The sequence below is a fragment of the Rhinoderma darwinii genome, chromosome 4 (genome assembly GCF_050947455.1).
Source record: "Rhinoderma darwinii isolate aRhiDar2 chromosome 4, aRhiDar2.hap1, whole genome shotgun sequence".
Classification (NCBI taxonomy): domain Eukaryota; kingdom Metazoa; phylum Chordata; class Amphibia; order Anura; family Rhinodermatidae; genus Rhinoderma; species Rhinoderma darwinii.
In genome coordinates, this window is record NC_134690.1 from 55,365,432 (window position 1) to 55,387,115 (window position 21,684).

Consider the following 21,684-nt stretch of genomic DNA (forward strand, 5'->3'; position numbering starts at 1 on the left):
GACGCTCCCAGCCCTCAGCTGCCTCTGGCAGCTGAGAGCAGGGAGATCTGACAGTTCCCTGCTCTGTTTACTTATTCCGATGCCGCGACGTAAAAAGTCTATGGCATCGGAATAAGGCCCGTTAGTGACCGACGTAAAAACACGATGGGCCGGTCACTAACGGGTTAAAGAACCGGCAATCTTGTTGCATCTCAGTAGCTCTGCTGTATTCATCGACACGTTTTATGCTGCGTTGATGAATATTACGCATGTAGCATATAAAATACATACTGGTGTGCCACTTGGAGGTACGCCGGTATTAATGAAGATGGCCAATTGTATCTAATAGATTTTGTGAATTTTTTGTAGTGCAGTTCCCTGGTGCACCAATACTGAATGTCTCATGATACGCTATTAGTGACCTCCTGATCAGGTCAGAGTATAATTGTATGACACTCCTAATATACACATATAATGTGCAATAAAACAATGACCCATATGTAAATAATCAGCACCAGCACTTTACTTACTGACTTATTAGAAGGAGATCAATCTCTGCAGGATCAATTAAATCAATATAAGGAAGTGCGTCCATTCCTTCCAGCCCGGGGTGAATGCCACAATCCAGCTAAGATCAGAAAGATTTCCATTAATAATAATAGTCACACAGCCCCTGGCTCCTCAACGTGAATGATGTCACCAGCTGTGCCCGCCCGCTCCATTCGCTTAAACAGTGATGATATCTAATTACAGTCTCATGCCAAGTCCCTGAGAGGTAGTGGTCTGAAAATCAAAGCGACATCTGTCACCAAAACGACCGCCAGGATCACACGGACCGCTTTCAGCGTCTAGCACGATTCTTCAGCCCGGAGATAATATCTAGAGTGACTGACTGGACAGCCTTCAAGCACTTTTAAAAGGATAATTCCAGAGGATACAAAATATCTCCCTGCTAGATACCTCTGCCTATGACAAGAACAGAGAAAAAATACCTTGCTTTTCCTTATCTCGCCTGCAACCTACTGTAGGACTGAAAGCGCTGGCGGAATGTAAAGATATGCGGCGCTAGCAGTCTATATGGGCAACGCCTGAATAGGGATGTGGGAATTTGCTTTTGTGTCCTACCCCAGGCCATGGCTGGCATGCTCATGCTGCACATTGAACACACTATGTACACATTTAAAAAAAAAATGTGTATCAGTGTGTTTGGTGCAACTTTCTAATTACTTTTTATTAAAAATTATTTTGACTTTTTGAGATACAGCTGCTTTGTATCCCGTATACAGAGCAACTGAATCTAGCGATGAGACCTGAATTTGTCAGGTCAGCGGCCCTGATTGGTTCAGTGACAGCGGGTCCTGGGTGTCATTGACACGAAGAATCCACCTGTTATCGATCACATCTATGTGACATTTTCAAAGGTGTACATAGCCTTTAAGCCATTGCCGACCAAACAGCAGTGCCAAAAACATTATTCATCACAGGACTTGTGGGCAGGATGTCCATCACAACTTGTATTATTTTGACGAATTCGGCTGCTCCCACTAACGCCATGGCTTCTGTTCTTTACAGATCAATGACCGTAATGATGGCTCAATTTTAACCAGATCACATTGACTTAAAGTGTTCCTATTATTCCGTTCTCCCACCTAATCAAGAGGATGAAATTATAGGCACGATTTAACTTATGTTGGGGAATATGGTGCAACTACATGGACCGTGAAAGCAAAGAATACGCTTTTAGAAAAGGTTTCCCATTGGGTGACATAATGAGTGCAGTTCAGTACGTCTGGGAAGTCAATGGAAAATGACGTGGTTGTGCTGCAATTCTATAGACGCATCTACTTTATAAGGATTTATGTTGGCCTTTACATCTGACTGTCTCCTATGTTCTGCATTGCTGGTCTTCAATCAAGATAATTTGATATAATAATAACTACAGTGCCCATCAGAGAATATACGTATAAGGCGGCTAGGTTACATCTGCCTCATATCAAATACAGGGTACATGGGTATATTATTGTCCTGTGTTTAAGTTGAAAGAAGAAAATATGACGAGTATAGTACATCAAAAATAATAATATTAATATTCTTCTATGATGTCCAGAAGCGGTCACTCACCATGATCTTTCTTCCTTTGAATTCTAGGATGATACATGATCTTCCGACCTCCTGACCAGCCCCACTGAAAAAAATACACATAAAAGGTGGAGGATGAACTAGAGAATAACAATTACTAAGACAGTGACATCTCAAACAGTAAATCTGATGTCACACGTGGCAGATTTTGTCAGAAGAATGGAACGGATTTTCAATCGGAACAAAATCTACCACGTGTGACTTCACCTATAGGCCGGGTTCCCACGGGTTGGATACAATTAGTAAAACTATGCAGCGTATCCAACCCGGAATCCGCAGCACATTGCGTCTTAAAAACCGTGCCACATTGTGGTGCAGATCCGCAGGCGGGATTTCCGCTGCAGGAAGCAGGGGTAGAAAAAATAAATAAAAACGTTCATACCTATTCCCGGCCGTTGTCATGTTGACGTGTCCCTCCTTTGCCGTCTGATCACCCTGGATGACGCTGCAGCCCATGTGACCACTGCAGCGGTCACATGGGATGAAACGTCATCCCATGAGGCCGGATTGGAGGAAGAAGCAGGGAGTTCTGGGTAAGTATAATTTTTCGTAGCTGTAATTTTTGCAGCTGAATCGCTGCGATTCAGCTGTAAAAGTCGCAACAGAAAAGCATTGAAAATGCAGCATAAATGGACAGGCTGCGGATTTAAATTCCGCACCGCAGGTCAATTTAACAATGTTTTCGCTGCGTTTTTTTTTGCAGCGTGGGCATTAGATTTTCTAAATCTCATCCACTTTGCTGCCGCTGTAAATGCTGCGGAATTTCCGCACAGAATTTCTGTTGTGCAAGTTCCGCAGCGTTTAAGCTACGTGGGAACCCGGCCTTAAAGAGGCTCTGTCACCAGATTTTGCAACCCCTATCTGCTATTGCAGCAGATAGGCGCTGCAATGTAGATTACAGTAACGTTTTTATTTTTAAAAAACGAGCATTTTTTGGCCAAGTTATGACCGTTTTTGTAGTTATGCAAATGAGGCTTGCAAAAGTCCAAGTGGGTGTGTTTAAAAGTAAAAGTCCAAGTGGGTGTGTATTATGTGCGTAGATCGGGGCGTTTTTACTTCTTTTACTAGCTGGGCGCTCTGAAGAGAAGTATCATCCACTTCTCTTCAGAACGCCCAGCTTGTGACAGTGCAGATCTGTGATGTCACTCACAGGTCCTGCATCGTGACGGCCACATCGGCACCAGAGGCTACAGTTGATTCTGCAGCAGCATCAGCGTTTGCAGGTAAGATCGACTTACCTGCAAACGCTGATGCTGCTGCAGAATCAACTGTAGCCTCTGCTGCCGATGTGGCCGTCACGATGCAGGACCTGTGAGTGACGTCACAGATCTGCACTGTCACAAGCTGGGCGTTCTGAAGAGAAGAGGATGTTACTTCTCATCAGAGCGCCCAGCTAGTGAAAGTATTAAAAACGCCCCGATGTACGCACATAATACACACCCACTTGGACTTTTACTTTTCAACACGCCCACTTGGACTTTTGCAAGCCTCATTTGCATAACTACAAAAACGGTCATAACTTGGCCAAAAATGCTCGTTTTTTAAAAATAAAAACGTTACTGTAATCTACATTGCAGCGCCGATCTGCTGCAATAGCAGATAGGGGTTGCAAAATCTGGTGACAGAGCCTCTTTAAGTGTCGTATTAGACGGGCAGATATTCTTTCATGAATGAGAGACAAGTGATGATTTAGTGAGTCGTTTGTGCTCGAGAGACGGTCTGATACACGTGACAATTATTAGTGAAGATTTTCGCTGTTCAGTCGTTACTGAAATCGTTGCTCGTTCGCCCCCACCTCATCTCTGAAGATTTCTGATTAGACGAGGAAATAAGGAGGTGACGAACGACAATCTTTCACTCAGGTTGATGCGGTTGATTCATGGAAACCCAACGATTTATAGTCCGGTTGTTGAACACTATTACACATGGCGATTACCTCATACATTCGAATAATTATACAAACATTCATACAATAATCGCTTTGTCTCATAGGGCCTTTAGTCCTGATTAGAGAAGAGCAAATCTATTTGCCTGATTTGTTGCCCCATAGAATACAATTAGGGAATCGGTTCAGTCAGCACCCAGCGAACCTGGACCCACTCGGCTGCCAGGTGCTGACGCTGCCACCATGGCTCCGCCAGGAGTGGAATCTCCGGCCAGGGTGTTGCCGACATGATTCTGCTTCTAGAGGGAGCCCCTGTCTAGGAGGCGGCGTAACTACCGCTGTAGCACGGTGCCTGCGGCATAAGGGGGGCCGTGCAGCCCGCTGTCACACCGCCCCCCCATGCCCATTGGCCACACTAACAGCCGCTATGGCTGCTACAGTGGTAATGACGCCCCATTACATTCAATAGTATCTACGTCTTTAGGACGCAGATACTATCGAAAGCTACGCAGAGCAGGGAGGTAGCGCCCTACTCTGCCATTTACTGGGCTACAGACTCCCAGGCAGAGTGCTATTAGGGCTCTGCCCGGGACTTTGGCTCTGGTATTGCCCCTGACATCACTATCTATATATAGACAGTGATGTCAGGGGCTTCCCAAGAGCCATAGTAGAGACTTTGCTAGCGCTCTGCCTGGTACTTCAGCTCTGCTCCGGACATCACTATCCATATATGGACAGTGACGACAGGGGCTTCCCCAGAGATGGAGTACCGGAGCAGAGCCGCTTCTAGTGCTCTGCCTGGGACTCCTTCTGGCATCACTATCCATATACTGTCCGTCCTACCCGGGAGGGGGGGGGCAGCGTGGCACTACCCGGGAGGGGGGGCAGCGTGGCACTACCCGGGAAGGGGGGGGTTGCGTGACATTACCTGGGAAGGGGGGCTGCGTGACATTACCCGGGAAGGGGGGCTGCGTGACATTACCCGGGAAGGGGGCTGCGTGGCATTACCCAGGAAGGGGGCTGCGTGGCATTACGCTGGAAGGGGGGGGCTGCATGGCATTACGCTGGAAGGGGGGGGCTGCATGGCATTACGCTGGAAGGGGGGGCTGCATGGCATTACCTGGGAAGGGAGGCTGCTGCATGGCATTACCTGGGAAGGGATGCTGCTGCATGGCACTAGCCGGGAGGGGGGCTATCTACAGTGGGCACTAAGGTACAAACTGGCGGCCTAACTTCTATATGGGGGGGGGGGGCACAAAATGGCCCACATAACCCTGGAGCCAGCCCTGCATAGTGCATACTTATAATGGTCCCTCAGTTACGACATGACAGTCTGTAGCTATGAGGACATACTGAGAGTTGTAGTTCCATAGAAGCGGGAGAGCCACAGGTAGAAGATCATTATATATATATATATATATATATATATATATATATATATATGTTAGTGAACACAGACATAGAGAGGTGCACTCACAGCGGCCGGATAAGGAGCTGGTCACTCTCCTCCGCCGGGATCACATTCTCCGCTTTCCTCTTCACAGACATCTTAAAATCAACCACATTCCCAGCAAGTCAGCCTGACTTCCGGTCCGTCTCTGGCACCTCTATCAGTCCGTCTCAGATTATCCCCCGCCACTTCCGGTATTTTCTACAGTAAGGTTCCGCTAGCTTTTTACTCCCTAGCGTTGCGGCGAGTTTCTTTTTGCTCGTTCTGTACTAGAGTGACGCTGGCAGGAGCGGCTCGACAGGTGAGTCATAGGCTGGGCTGGTTGGGGTAGTTATAGCGGTAATAACAGCTGTGTGTACTGGTTACTACCGGCGCTCCACGCTGTATAGTAACAGGGCCTCAAGTTTTTTTTGGGAACAACAAAACTTGCCCAGGGATCTGTTGCCCATAGCAACCAATCAGATTCCTGCACTTTTCCATCGCAGGTTCGAACATGAAAGAAGTGATCCTATTGGTTGCTATGGGTAACGGCTCCACTTATTGTCTGCTGTTCTTTTTGCACTTTACTGTATTGCTGTTCTACATCTTGGACATGCTGGGAGTTGTGGTTTCACAACAGTTGGGGAGTTATAGATTGCAGAGCACAGCAGCAGTGTGCACTGTATGTGGGTTATACGATACATGTCTGCTCTTCTGGGACCTCCTAGAAGATGTTTCTCTGTTACCCTGGGTTCATGGGTGGTTCAGTGGCGTTGGCCCCGCTGTTTGCGCTGTGGAGTAGGACTGGGCGATTATGGCCTAAATCAAAATGACAATAAATTGACCATGTAACCTCGATTACGATTAATAAATTATTTTAGTCCACACCCCTTTCGAATTCGACGTCCCTATTTGCATGCTATGACATTAGTTCCCTAAGCCGGCTGTAAACGACTGTATATAACACACCCTGACACTGACCCTTAGGGCTTATTCAGACTAACGTGATATACGTCCGTGCAACGCGCGTGAAAATCACGGACCTATGTTAGTCTATGGGGCCCTGCAGACTGTCCGTGAGTTTCACGCAGCGTGTATCCGCTGCGTAAAACTCACGACATGTCCTATTTTTGTGCGTTTCTCGCGCATCACGCACCCATTCAAGTCAATGGGTGCGTGAAAATCACGCGCAGGACATGGAAGTACTTCCGTGGGACGTGCGTGATTCGTGCAACAGCAGTAAAAAGTATGAATCAAAACAGAAAAGCACCGCGTGCTTTTCTGTTTACAAACATACAAACAGTGTCATAATGATGGCGGCTGCGCGAAAATCACGCAACCGCGCATCATACGAGGGTGACACACGGAGCTGTTAAGTACCTTTTGCGCGTGCAAAACGCCGCGTCTTTTTGTGCGCGCAAAATGCACACGCTTGTGTAAATCCGGCCTTACCCAGCTGCCCCACACAGTATAATGCCACATAGCTGCCCCCACACAGTATAATGGCCCCCATAGCTGCCCCCACACAGTATAATGGCCCCCATAGCTGCCCCCACACAGTATAATGCCACATAGCTGCCCCCACACAGTATAATGGCCCCCATAGCTGCCCCCACACAGTATAATGCCACATAGCTGCCCCCACACAGTATAATGCCACATAGCTGCCCCCACACAGTATAATGCCACACAGCTGCCCCCACACAGTATAATGGCCCCCATAGCTGCCCCCACACAGTATAATGGCCCCCATAGCTGCCCCCACACAGTATAATGGCCCCCATAGCTGCCCCCACACAGTATAATGCCACATAGCTGCCCCCACACAGTATAATGGCCCCCATAGCTGCCCCCACACAGTATAATGCCACATAGCTGCCCCCACACAGTATAATGCCACATAGCTGCCCCCACACAGTATAATGCCACATAGCTGCCCCCACACAGTATAATGCCACATAGCTGCCCCCACACAGTATAATGCCACATAGCTGCCCCCACACAGTATAATGCCACATAGCTGCCCCCACACATCCCCAATAGTGTCTAATGAAATCCATACTCCCCTAACCCGTTCCAATAACGACTGGTGGAGATCCCTCTGGTCTGTGCAGCCCGGTGCGTTTCAGATTCCGCTGGACTTCTTCCATATACCAGCGTTTCAGGCATCCTATTGGTCCATGGTGTCCTCAATGCCCACCCCATTTACTTTTTCTTTAGCCTCAATGCCCACACTCCACGGCGAGCGGACAGTGCCCGCCCCAATGTTATATACAGGGATGATGGGGGTTATAATAATATTTATTTATATGGCGCCAACGTATTCCACAGCACTTTACAATTTAGAGGGAACATGTACAGACAATATCAGACATTACATAGTGACAAAGCTAATTAATCCAAAGAAGAGGAGTGAGGACCCTGATCGCAAGAGCTTACAATCTATGAGGAAATAAGGGAGACACAAAGTGTAAAACAATGCTTGTTCAGTACAATGGTTCAGCCATCTTTTATACACATGGGGTGGTAACATAAAGCTGCATGAGCCGTTCACCAGCCAGTATCCGTGTATGACGGACATGAAGTGTATTAGGGTGCAGGGTGTGTGGGGGATACTGCTGAATGAAGGGGTTCAAGTTCTGATGACTAATCTAAAAGGAGGGCCATGGAAAGGAGTCAGATTAGGGAATTTTATAGGCCTGTCTAAATAGATGTGTTTTCAGGGCACATTTAAAACTGTGGATATTGGGAATGAATCTGATTGTCTGGGGTAGCGCATTCCAGAGAACTGGTGCAGCACGAGAGAAGTCATGGAGACGGGAGTGGGAGGTTCGGATTATGGAGGATGTTAATCTAAGGTCGTTGGCAGAACGTAGAGCGCGAGTAGGGTGGTAGACAGAGATGAGGGAGCAGATGTAAGGAGGTGCACTGTGGACAGCTTTGTGGGTGAGAGTAAGGCCTTATTCACACAAACGTATAATATGTCCGTGCCACACGTGTGGAAATCACCCGCGTCGCACGGACCTATTTTAATGAATGGGGCCGTTCAGACTGTCAGTGATTTTCACGCAGCGTATGTGCGCTGCGTAAAACTCATGACATGTCCTATATTTGCCCGTGTTTCGTGCAGCATGCACCCATTGAAGTCAATAGGTGCGTGCAAATCGCACATGGAAGCACTTCCGTGTGACTCGCGTGATTCGCGCAACAGTAGTAAAATAAATGAATGAAAACAGAAAAGCACCACGTGCTTTTCTGTTTGTAAACATCAAACCAGAGTGTCATAATGATGGCGGCTGCGAGAAAATCACGCAGCCACGCACCATATGCTGATGACACGCAGACCTTTTGTGCGCACAAAGCGCAGCGTTTGTATCCACCCCGGCGGCCGCAGGGAATTCCGGCGAAAAACCGCACCAAATTGTGGTGCAATTTTTCGCCCGGAATGTACGCTGCAGAGGACTGTAGAATTAGCCGACCTGCTGACAGGCCGCTCTTCTGGAATGATGTTTCGTCTCAGGAGACCGCTGCAGCCTGAGATTGGATGCAGCGGCGGTCACATGGGATGAAATGTCCGGCTTCCTGGGATGACGTTTCATCCCATGTGACTGCTGCTTCAGCCTAGCGCTGGGCAATTATGATCAAAATCGCAATTAATTGAACATGTAACCTCGATTACGATTATTTAGGCCACACCCCTTTTTTCATACCTTGCCCCTTATTTGCATGCTACGCCATTGAATAAAAAATGTATCCCCTGAGCCTGCTGTATATAATAAACCCCCTGACATTGCCCACACACAGTATATCGTCCCATAGCTGCCCCACACATTATAATGCTCCTATAACTGCCCCACCACACACATTATAATGCCCCTATAGTTACCCTCCACACGGTATAAAGCCTCCAAAGCTTCCCCCACACAGTATAATGCCCCCATAACTGCCCTCCACACAGTAAAATGCCCCATAAATGCCCAAACAGTATAATGCCCCCATTACTGCCTCTACATGGTATTATGCCCCCATAACTGACTTCCACACAGTATAATGCCCCCACAGATGCACCCAACACAGTATAAAGTCCCCCATAGCTGCCCCCAGGCTGTATAATGCCCCCACAGCTGCCCCCAATAGTGCCAGATAAAAATAATAATATACATACCCGCCTAACCCCGTTCCAACGACGAGTGGAGGAGATCCCTCTGGTCTGTGCGGCACTGGGCAGACAGGCGCGATGACATCACTGCCTCGCGTCCGGCGATACATTGTGAATGGTAGAGCAGGTCCCCTGCTCTACCATTGGATTCAACTGTATCTGCGTCCTGAAGATGTAGATACGGTTTAAACCGGGAGAAAATAATTGATAAAACCGAAATTCCCAAGATGACGTTGATTAATTGCGCAGAATTTTGATTTTGATTATTTTTCGCTTAATTGCCCAGCCCTATTACAGCCTGTGATTGGCTGCAGCATTCACATGGGATGAAACATCATCCTAGGAGTTCGGCCTGCAGAACGTCAGAGGTAAGTGTAAGGTTTTTGCGGCATAATCGCTGCAATTTCGCTGCAAAAGTTGCAACGCATGACTGTTTGTTGCGGGTTTTAGATCCCCATTGAATTTAATGGGGAAAACCCGCAACAAAATACCGGTGATTCCACAACCAAAATTGACGTGCTGCGGCTTAAAAAACTGCACCGCAGGTCAATTTATGTGCGGAATCTCCACATATCACGTACGCAGCGTGTAGATGAGATGTCGTGAAATCTTATCCACTTCTCTGCTACTGTATTATGATGCAGATTTTCCGCCACTAAATACGTTGCAGAAAATCCACAGTATTAACGCCACGTGTGGACTAGCCCTTAGCCTGAGCTCACACATCGTGGAGTTGTTGCAGACTTTCCATGTAGATAATACCCTTTGAAATGCAAAGAGTGAGATCCGCGTCAAATCTGCAACAAAATCTTTGACAAATCGGGGATGTGTTGAAGGATATTACCTGGGCGGTGTTGTTGTTTTTGTCTTTTGTGGTGCGGGTTGTGATCTTATGTTTTAAGGGGCAGGACATAAGACTGGAAAATAAACACATTATACGTGAAACTATTTTTGTGTGTGGGTTGTAGCCAATATTTGTTAATGTGGCATTTTTTAGTGTGTTCGGCCTTATACACACCATGTTCGGGAATTGTATGATACGGATCTATATTTTTCTGCAGTATGTATTTTTGTTAGACTCCATTTACGAGCATTGTATTGTTCTTCTGTTGCAGATTTTATATTTTATTCTGCACCACAAATGTGCAGCCAATCCGCTCTGTGTCCCCCTTGTCTGATCCGCACACATAGACTAAGCAAAGGGACGTTACAATGCAACACCTGCCACCGTGCTGCAATGTGTAATACGCCACTGTTCTGTCTGGAGGCGTCCTAATGAGCCGCAGAAGATAATGGCGCTATATAAATGATAGTAATATACAGTATATGTCGACGTTTAGGGTATGTTCACACGTAGTCAACCAAAACGTCTGAAAATCCAGAGCTGTTTTCAAGGGAAAACAGACCCTGCTTTTCAGACGTTTTTTACCAACTCGCATTTTTACCAACTCATTTTTTTACCAACTCGTTTTTGGAGCTGTTTTCATTGGAGTCTATGAGAAAACAGCTCCAAAAACGTCTGAAAGAAGTGTCCCGCGTATAATGTATAGAAGTGTCCTGCACTTCTTTTGACGAGGCTGTATTTTTACGAGTCGTCGTTTGACAGCTGTCAAACGACGACGCGTAAATGACAGGTCGTCTGCACAGTACGTCGGCAAACCCATTCAAATGAATGGGCAGATGTTTGCCGACGTATTGTAGCCATATTTTCAGACGTAAAACGAGGCATAATACGCCTCGTATACGTCTGAAATTTGGCCGTGTGAACATACCCTTACACTTTGATTTTTGCTGCGCCCTTTTTGTGTTCTGAATGTTGGTAGCAGAAATATTCTGGGGACACTCACAAACCAAATCTTTTTTCCCTTCAGGAAGTCTGGATGGACCTGGGATAAGAGAATGTTCCGTAAGGGGAAAAAGCGACACAGCAGTAGTAGCTCACAAAGCAGCGAGATCAGCACCAAGAGTAAGGTCCGTACACTATGAGAAAGAATTGTCCTTTGTGTCTCCGGCTGGACTATAACACTGGTATATTTGTTTATTAAAAAACACATGTCAGACTTCTCTTTTCATGGAGTTATGTCCCAGCCGGCCAGCTACATTAATTTTTATTAAAACCCAATAGGAGGAGAAGTTGGCTACTTCCTCCCTCTCTGATGTCACCATTGAACCACACTTCCCGGCATGATGTATGATCAAACACATGTTTTTGGTCATGCCTTTGCCGTGATGGATTTCCTCTGTGATTGTATCCAATTGCAGATCAAAATACTGATCCATTCATTCCTATAGCCCACGGGCACCTTCCCGTATATTTACGGGAAGGTGTCCAGGCCATAGAAATAACCCGCAAAAAAATAGGACATGTCCTATTTTTCGATTTTGCAGACCGTGCTCCTATACTTTATAATGGGAGCACGGCCCGCAAATGCGGTATCCAGACTGATACATTGTAGCAAACTAGCAGAGAGATTTGTGCAGCTGCTGTTAATATATTTAGTTTGCAAATCATTACCTAGAATAAGTACAACTGTAGCCACTTCTCAGCTCGGAGCAGGTTTAGGTATATACAGGTTATCAGCTTGTTAATGTAAACAAGAGTATTCTTATTCACTGACAGCAAGCACATATCTTGAAAATGGCGTGGAATTGAAACACAAAGCATATTAGAAAGTAGTAGAACTTTTCACTAAAGTTTTATTTACAGAAAACTCATTTAAAACGAATCTGTTACCACATTGCTGCCATGTTTAAGGGGAGCATATAGTGGGGGCAGGTCCAATGTACTAATAACCTAAATGACACAACATTATTGTGCTGTTTGGCTAAAAGCACCTAACAGGGAATACAGTGGACTCTTAATTATATATAGTCCACTGTACTAATGAGGGGAGCATCACCCTGGCTCCTCCCGACCCCCTCACTAGTGATTGACGGCCACTGTGTTTATATGCAGGATAATGGCAGCTGTCAGTCACCGGTGAGGAGGTGCGGGAGCGCGTTCCCCTCATGAGTACAGCAGACTCCGAGTCCTCCGTATTCTTTGTTAGGTGTTTTTTGCCAAACGCACAACATCTTGTTTTGGGCTAATAGTACAGCGGACCTGTCTTTATATTATGCTATTCATAAACAGGGCAACATAGTGTGGTGACGGATCTGCTTTTAACTGGAATCGCGAAAAAAAAAAGGTAGAAATAGTGCCACTCCTGTCCATGGGTCGTGTCTGGTATTACAGCTCAGCCCCTTTGAATTTAACGACAGCAGAATATTTTAGGAGATGGGTGTTTTCTTACTAGTCCGCTACTTCTTTGTGGTAATGAGTCTCGCATGATCTGTTTCTTGATATAAAGAATAGAAATAAGAACAAGGACTGATTTATTTTCAGTATATTTTGTGCTGACTGGTAGCTGTGTTTTTTTTTTTAGTCTGTAGATTCTAGCCTTGGAGGCCTTTCCAGATCCAGCACCGTGGCTAGCCTCGATACCGACTCTACAAGAAGCTTAGGTAAGTTTCTCTTACATGGGTCTCTCTATGGTGTCTATGTGGCACTCCAGGCTCTGATGTTCGGGGTTCTTCAGACTTCATCTTTGGAAGTGCTAAGTTTGTAACGCAGCACCCAAATGAGTTTTTTGCACTTTTCTAGCATGAGCCGTTACCAGGTGGGGTCTCCATGCGCTTGGGGGACCAGTGATGTGATCCTCTTTTATGTTACTGAAGTGCTGCTACATTTTGCAGTAGGGGAGGCGGGCCGCCAGTCCTCAGAGGCGGGCCGCCAGTCCTCAGAGGCGGGCCGCCAGTCCTCGGAGCTGGAAGCCGTTGGATGTTTTCTTTAACAAAAATAGTTTCAAAGCTTTTTTTTCAGTCATTTTACTTTGAAGGCTTATCCTCAGGCGAGGACGTCCGTGTAAAACCCAAGAATAACTCTCTAATTGAAGCGGCGGAACAGTCTATCTGGGCCTCTTGTTTGGTATATAAAACTTTGGTGGGGGATGACAAAAAAAAGACTCCCCTCCCCTCTGTGGCAGCACTTACAAGTTCTGAATGTAGTGAATGGGCAGATCATGGTTTCACCAGCTGTGCCCACCCTCCACATTCACTTATACTGCGGGTGCCTCAGGCTACTGCTTCCCCCATATTTCCACGGCAGGGAAGTGATAGTCTGCAGTCACGGGACAAGGGTTGCCATGACTACTACTGAGATCGCGGTTGCAGCTTGGAGCCGCTGCCATAATCTCACATAATAAACATGTTAGCGTTGAACATAGTTAGCGAACCCTGACATCATGTGCAAAGTGACTATCCAGATGTATTTTGGGGAAATACTGAGGGATTACCTTTTCTAGGGAGTGTCATGATTACCCATCCCTTTAAGTTAGAAGATCTCTGTAGGTTTAAAGACACAAGATCATTCCGACATAGAATTAGCTGGAAGCAGTGAAATAAATGGTATTTCTAAACCCCCCCACCCCCCCTCTTTGACGTGTATTTTATTTTGCACACAAGCAGAATCTCCAGTAGGAGGACGACCGCTCACTGTTGGCCATCTTTAGATTATTATAAATGATATCACTTCTGATATGAGCTCTTTTCCTGATGATTCTCACTGTCAGGAGGAGATTTGCTTGTATTGTCTGAGCCATATTGATAAAAATGTGCGCGTCTCCTTTAAAAAGCTTTGAGCGATTGCATGAAACAAGCTCGCAGGAAGTGCACTTCCTCTCATCGCGGCAGAGATAGCACAGCAGCCCGCGATGCAATGCTATATGCAAAATGCAGGACATAAGAGCACATAAGATAGGTAATGGGGCACTGTCAGCGCGGGTATGTTGGCATGTATTTCTGTTTATTAACCTCTTCATCTCTGCTCCCTACAGGTCAAGCGTCAAGTACTTCAGAGCCCTGTGCTGAGTTCAAGGTGAAGTATGTGGGATCTATTGAAAGAGTAAAGCCGGAGGAAAGCAAAACACTGCAGGGCTCATTGGACCTAATAAATTATATTGATGTCGCCCAGGTAATAATTCTACCAATCATGTGGGACTTGTGCACTGACCCTGTATGACCGCTAATAGAGTGCCAAGATGTATGTATAATTCCTGTGTAGTGGCACATAAGATCCATATTAGCCCATTCCTAAATATAAGGCCAGTTTAGTAACAAAAAACATTAATGTGTGAGCACCCTGCCATTGCTTCATTTTCTTCAGCTATAGCGCCATCCTCTGGCAGTAAGTGGAATAGGTCAGTTTTCGACGTTTGGAGTGTGACCTTAGTCATCTTATTTTGTAATTAATAGCAGTGTTTCTGCACATACACATTGGTAGACAGAATATTTCTGATTTTTATGTTTATAATTGATGATTTTATTCTCTATTTTAGCAAGATGGAAAACTTCCCTTTGTTCCTTCAGATGAAGATTTCTTTATGGTGATTTCAAAATACGGCATCAAAGTAACTACCTTGGATCAGTATGTAAGTGATTGTAGATTTATTCCATCAGCACAGTAAAGCCAGCTATACAATACATTGTGTTTGGTTATTAAAGGGTAACTAAACTTTTAAAAAAGTTTTGACATGTCAGAGTGACATGTCAGAAGTTTTGATCGGTAAAACAAAGCATCAGCAGCGCACGGTTTAGCGCTGTGCCACTTTGTTTCTGATCAGCTTTCTTTAGAAACCAGGCAAGCTGTGTACGAACGCATAGACTGAGCCCATACACAGCTCACTCGCGTTTCCGAGGAAAGTCGTCCAGAAAGGAAGCGGCACCGCGCTTCTGTCACTTCGTTATAGCGATCGGTGGGGTCTCAGTTTTCGGACCCGCACCGATCAAAACTTCTGAGAAGTCACTATGACGTCAAAAGTTTTTTAAAAGTTTACTTACCTTGAATCCATCCAGCACAGGCTTTTCTCTATGCTGAAAGGAAATATATAACAACACGTCTACATTGCTGCTGTATCCGCTATGTAGATAGGATATACCTGTGCTGGATACATCCAAGGAAGCCGAGATTTTATAGAATGTGTAGAGCGCCTTAAATGAGGGGCAGACGTGCCATATATACTACCAGCACCGCTGCACAGGAGACCGCTGCAACTGAGCAAATTAGCCATTGAGGATTTTTGTCTGTGTTACCCGAGCCCTGAATATACTTTACTATTCTCCGGCTGATACCTACAGTATCCGGCCATGATTTATCCAGATGCTTGCCGTTTCCACCGCACCTACTTTCAGGACGATGCATGTTCTAATTTTTAGCTTTTCTATTTTACATCTTTATTTTTAATGAATCTATTAGGAAGTGGCTTTAGAAGTTTTCCTCCAACTTGTCGAAAACGCCTTCTAATCGCCGTTCATGTATGTTGTCGGTGCAGCACTCCATAAATGTTGAACACCATAATGACCGGCATCGTGCTGTGTTTCCACTTGTTCCTTGTACCGCCAGGATGTGTTGCACAGGCATCCCCTCTATCTCATCGTCTCCATGGTGTGCTATGATGATGGACTGGTGGCTGGAAAGAGTTTGCTAGCGCTGAAGACCAAAGATGCCAGTGAGGAGCAGTGCAGCCTGTGGGTTTACCAGTGTGCCAATCTGGTGAGTACCAGTTTACTTTTATAAACACCAGTACAAGTCCCAATGTGTAGTTCAGATCATCGTTGTTGTTTTTTTTTATATTGTATTTTAAAAAGATATAATCGAAAATAACAGAGCCTCAAAGTACACAACTAATCCAGTGACCAGAAGTAGGAGACATTGAGGTAACATAAAACCAAATAGACCTGGTTGAATTTGGAAACGAATCTGATCAGCATAAAATCAATATCATGCGTTCTACTATTCCAGGGAACTCCCCATCTATTGCGGTTCGTACATACATGGGAGTTGCTCAGAAATAGTTTAATAATTTGGGGAGGAACATCATTTTGATTGCCGCTATCCGTCCCAGCCAGGAGATGTAATATCTGCACCATTCCTTAAGTAGTTTCTGTAAATGAGTAAGGGGTGGTGGGTAGTTAGCCGTGCAGAGCGTGGATACATCACACATGGGGACCCCCAGCTATTCAGGAGGAATCAGACCAGAGTAATAGAAAGGCAGAGCAGCAAATATATGGCCAAGTAAGGGTAAGGGTAGGTTGAAGTTTTGAGATTTGGAATCTTTGACTTTCAGTCCTGAATGTGCCAAGAAGCTGAACAGATTTTTGAGGATATTGGGGAGAGATTTTGTGGTAGAGGTAAAAATTTGGGGAATGTCATCAGCAAATAGACGAAGTTTGTCTTGGATAGAGGCAATCTTAACCCCTCTAATGTGGAAAATCTGCAGCGTATTACAGTAGCAGCGAATGGATGAGATTTGAACAAACCTCATCCACACACAATGGAAAAAATCAGCCGAGAAACCGTTCATAAATTATCCTGCGGTGCGATTTATTAATCTGCAGCATGTCAATTTATGCTGCGGAATCGTTGCTCTTCTGTTGAGGGTTTTCCCCATTGATTTCAATGGGGAGGTAAAACCAGCAACAAATCGGCAAATCTTGCCGTAAAAATCGCAAATCATAAAAAAAAAACTTTTTTTTTTTTGGTTTAAAACTGAAAAAAGGTTAATACTTATCCCTGGGGGTTGTCATAGTGAACCTTACTTTCTAGCATTGTTTCCGCAGCAGAGATTCTGCCAAAAAATATGCACCACAATTTGGTGCAGTTTTTCGGGCGGAATTCCCTGCGGCTTCCAGGACACATACGCTGTGTGCTTTCTACACGGAGTATCCGCCCTGTGTGTCCTTACCCTAAATGTAGCGAAGACAACCAGCCCCCCTCCCGCCCACGTTTAAAAATGTGAATAACTGAATGGTAGCGAGTAGGGATGCACGATGCATCCCCAAACGGTTCAATACCGTTATTTCATGTATTTCAATACTTAGTTGTGCCGCCGCACAGCTTAGTATAGTAATACATGAATGTATGAGAGCGGGGCTGCGGATGTGTGATACAGTCATTGCCCTGCTCCTGAGTCCTGACAAGTGCGCGTGGTCAGCATGATGTGATGCAGCCGGCGCTGCACTAATGAGCGACGGCAATGAAGACAGAACATGGCCGCACTACAAAACACCCCCATGTTCTGTCTTCAGTGCCTGAACCGCCTCTCATTAGTGCAGCGCCGGCCGCATCTCCTCATGCTGACCGCGCACGCACTTCCTGTCAGGAGCGGGGCAATGGCTGTATTACACAGACGCAGCCCCGCAGCGGAGATCAGAGAAACCTCTCATCTCCGCCGTTATTCCCCTGAATGCTGCGATCACAGCTGACTGCAGCATTCAGGGGAAAGTGAGAAGGGGGGATGCACCTGGGATCACGTCACAGGGAATTCCTGTGACGCGATTGAGGGACATACCATATATGGGCAGACAGCCCAGGGTCCATTGAAGGACCCCAGGGCTGTCTGACCATATTTCCTGTTGTTAGGGCATACTTATCTATGTTCTAACAACTGCCTGTGTACTATCCATCCACAGGCTAATGCACTGTAATATAGATAATGTACTGGCATATAGATATATGCCTGTGTACTATCTGTATATAGATATATGCCTGTGATACTATAAGTATCGAATTGGTATCGAAATCGCAATACTAAACGAAGTATCGGTATCGAAGTCCAAATTCTGGTATCGTGACATCCCTAGTAGTGAGGTGTATTGGCTTACTACATCCTTCAACATCTGCTGCAAGGACTGGAAGTCAGTCTCTTAATGCAAGTCTATGATGGCCTCGATGCACATTGAGAGACTGACCTCCGGTCCCTAGCGCAGACGCTATAGGACTTGGTTGGTCAGAGTGGAGATCACATGACCCAAAAGCGGCATGGAACGGCGAACCATAAAATAAAGTGCCCGGTTTATTTATGACCTTGGGTTTACAGGGTATAATTTCAATATTTAGTTTTGCCGGAGTGCTTTTTTATTGGAAGTTTACAGTACTCATCAGTCTATTACATTCTTTGTACAGGAACATGCCCAGTCCATCTGTAAGGTCCTTTCCTCAGCGTTTGACTCGGTTCTCACTGAGAAGACACGATTGCCTGCAGAATGACCGTGCCGGATGTGACAAATCTACCAGGATTATTCCGGATTGTCTCATGCAGAAGAAAGCCACAACCCAGGATTTGTGAGGACATGTGTATATATATATATCACAGAGCTATATTTTTATATTCACCGTTACTAAAGTTACTCCCAAAGCTGCAATGTTATCGGCTTTGAGGTTCCAGACCATGGCAGGTATGAAGTGTCCATCCACTTATTACAGGGGTGGATATTCACAGGTACGTTATTTATCTGTATATGTAAAGGTACCGGTACAACGGCTTCCGGTTGTACTCTAAGGCAGGCTCTACATGGCGGCTCCTGGGAGAAGCCCATATAACAGAGTAACCACCTTTCATGCAGTCTCTCCAGCTCAGGCCATGCTGAGGGTTGTAGTTATGTCAGAGGTGGAGGCCACCGCTCTTAATGAATATGTTGCTCTGTCCTGTGTGTATTCTGCATCTACCTGGTAGTCACAGATGGGACAATCTAAAACAATGGCGGATTGTCCCATCAGTGCTGCTGGAGCAATATGGCCCCTTTGAAACCCCGGCCTAAAAATAATTGTTACCGAATGTTCACTGTTTTCTTCTGGTGAGGTACATACATTTCCAACTGGTTTCTATTAGTCGGGAATACATAGGTTCTCAGATTTTCTCCCCAATTGCTTCTTTTCAGCCAGACTCAATGTTCAGTTAACATTCCTTATCCACGTGTCCCTTGGTGAGATACAATACATATTCAGAGCTGCTGTCATCTGCGTCCTTTGCAGCTGGCTGATATTTTTTTTTTGTTCCATATCCGGATCCTTTCCATTGTATACACACTATATACACTATATTGAAGATTTAGCAAAACCGAGGCAAAAGAAAAGTGAAGCAGATCCCATGGCAATTATTCCGTTTGCTGCTGCCATTTTCCCAAAGGGCCTCTGAAAAATGAAAGGTGGAATCCGATTGGTTTCTTTGGACAACTCCATTATTCCTTTGCACTGTTTTTTTTTATAAATCTCCCACAATGTTTTAATGGCCATACTTAGCAAATAGTCATCCCTCGCCTGACTCGTCTTATTCACTTTTGCAGTTGTAGTGACCGGGTGTCCTAATAGGAATATTGTGCACATTCTGGTCAGGCCTTGTTCACCTCTGGTCTTTCAGGCACGTCGGAGGTATACACAACGGTAGTTCTCCCAGTACGCCATACAGTAGTATATATATATATATCGGCCATAAACTCCTATTGCGGTCCACATTTTTTCTACTGTATCCTACTGCCTAGAAAAGCCTGGTAGACCACACTTTTCTATACAGTGAAAAAAAGCTATTCCCGGCACATAATGGACAGTCTTGTCATTTGCTGAGTGTATGGGGGGGCCTGTGAGCACGTGGGTGTATACATCGGGGAAAACACCCGAGTTATACCACCGATGTGCCTGAAAAACAAGATGTGAACAGAGCCTGGGTTCGTCTTCTATGTTGAAACATTTGTTGTGTTCTAATTTGATCTAGAGGAGTGTGGATATGGACCTGTGATTGTCATCTACGCAGCCGATTCCATTAACTATATTTATATTCCTTTATGTTTACATTCTACGTATAGATCGCTGGTTTACCTCCACTGACATTCTATCATGGAAGCCGGTCACATGACAGACAGCTGGGAATGAAGCGGCTGCTTTAGCTTAGACTTGGGATTTATATATCCAGTAGTAGTTTTTCTCCATTCTAGCCAGACTACAGGGCCAGTAATGCCTCCGGTAGCACTTTTCTTTGCCGGTGTTGATGGAAGGATTCTGCTGCTCCAGGTACATATATACAGCTCTTGCCTTAGGGTATGTTCACACGGCCTATTTTCGGCTATTTTTCGAGCTGAAAACGGCCGAAAAATCGGATGCAGAACGCCTCCAAACATCTGCCCATTGATTCCAATGGGAAAACGTTGTTCTATTCCGACGGAGCGTTTTTTTACTCGTAAAAAAATGGCCGCTAAAAAGAAGTGCAGGAGACTTCTTGGGACGTTTTTGGAGCCGTTTTCCAAAGACTCTATTGAAAGAAGCTCCAAAAACGGCCGTAAAAAACGCTGCGAAAATCACGAGTGGCACAAAAAACGTCTGAAAATCAGGAGCTGTTTTCTCTTGAAAACAGCTCCATATTTTGAGATGTTTTTGACTCTGCGTGTGAACATAGCCTTATAGCGGAGCTCAGTTTTATCGTTTATCTTGCTTCTCCATTCCCATCCAGACCTTCATTCTAAATTCCGCTGACTTCCAGTTGGCTCTCAGGCTGCATAAACTCACAGCCTACTGGTGGTTGAGTGTTTGTAGAGATCATGCACTGTGGGAGTTGGTGTTTAGACCTGTACCATATAATAGTTTAATGTAGCAAACGAAATCTCTCTGAAACTCCATTCTGATTAACCCTAGCTGTGCTCCATCAACAGGAATAGGACAATACCCTTTGGAACGGGCACAGGTCGGGGCATCAGTGTCACTGCAGAGGGTGCCCGCTAAAGGTTAGAACACAATCATTGCTTCCTCAAGATAGGCCATAAACATCTGATCGGTGGGGGTCCGACTCTCGGCACCCACACCGATCAGTATTTTCTACCCCTTAATTCCTTATCTGCTCCGTACTGTGAATTGCCTCACACACGTATACTGGGACAGCTGTGTTGCCAGATTTTAACACGTTTCGAAAACTACATTCCAACGCTTGTAACTACATACATACAAGAATTAAGATGGTCATGCTGTGGCTGCTCATGTCAGCGGGCCACTGATGGTGTGAACAGGCAGGCGGCCTACCAGCTGACATACCCAAGAAGAAATGGTTGGTCTTCCCCCTCTGTGTGGTGTGTTCATGCTTTCAATTTCTCTACGTCTTAATTCTGCATTCTCCATTCTGACTGATATTTTTTTTTTTTTTACTACAAAATGTATTTAATTTTGAGTTCTATTGCATTCCTTTATATAATGGTCTTGTGTCAGTCAGTAAAGGTTATGAATATTTATTTTGC

The 21,684-nt window shown here is 45.4% G+C and overlaps 2 protein-coding genes across 3 annotated transcripts in view; one reads left to right on the forward strand and one right to left on the reverse strand.

Annotated features, from left to right (window-relative positions):
- CPSF3 (cleavage and polyadenylation specific factor 3) overlaps nt 1-5,782 on the reverse strand; it is a 24,886-nt gene extending 19,104 nt beyond the window's left edge. Inside the window, exons 1-3 of the mRNA XM_075861118.1 lie at nt 5,481-5,782; nt 2,101-2,164; nt 510-607 (exon numbers count right to left, since the gene is read on the reverse strand). Of these exons, the coding sequence (XP_075717233.1) occupies nt 510-607; nt 2,101-2,164; nt 5,481-5,551 (233 nt within the window). The 5' untranslated portion in view covers nt 5,552-5,782. The remainder of the gene's footprint in view (nt 1-509; nt 608-2,100; nt 2,165-5,480) is intronic.
- On the forward strand, nt 5,638-21,684 carry ITGB1BP1 (integrin subunit beta 1 binding protein 1). Of its 2 annotated transcripts, none has more exons than XM_075861119.1 (7): nt 5,638-5,754; nt 11,463-11,562; nt 13,017-13,095; nt 14,466-14,602; nt 14,967-15,059; nt 16,031-16,180; nt 18,593-21,684. In XM_075861119.1, the coding sequence occupies exons 2-7, from the start codon at nt 11,491-11,493 to the stop codon at nt 18,674-18,676; spliced, it is 615 nt and encodes a 204-aa protein (XP_075717234.1). In that variant the 5' UTR covers nt 5,638-5,754; nt 11,463-11,490; the 3' UTR covers nt 18,677-21,684. The 2 variants fall into 2 exon arrangements, with proteins under 2 accessions (XP_075717234.1, XP_075717235.1); XM_075861120.1 differs by lacking the exon at nt 5,638-5,754 and adding an exon at nt 6,050-6,114.

Excerpts from the sequence above, each read along its gene's own strand:
- ITGB1BP1 (XM_075861119.1), top strand. The coding sequence starts at position 11,491 with ATGTTCCGTAAGGGGAAAAAGCGACACAGCAGTAGTAGCTCACAAAGC. Across the intron at positions 11,563-13,016 it reads AGATCAGCACCAAGAGTAAG|TCTGTAGATTCTAGCCTTGG; the intron begins GTCCGTACACTA and ends TTTTTTTTTTAG. Across the intron at positions 15,060-16,030 it reads TAACTACCTTGGATCAGTAT|GATGTGTTGCACAGGCATCC; the intron begins GTAAGTGATTGT and ends TTGTACCGCCAG.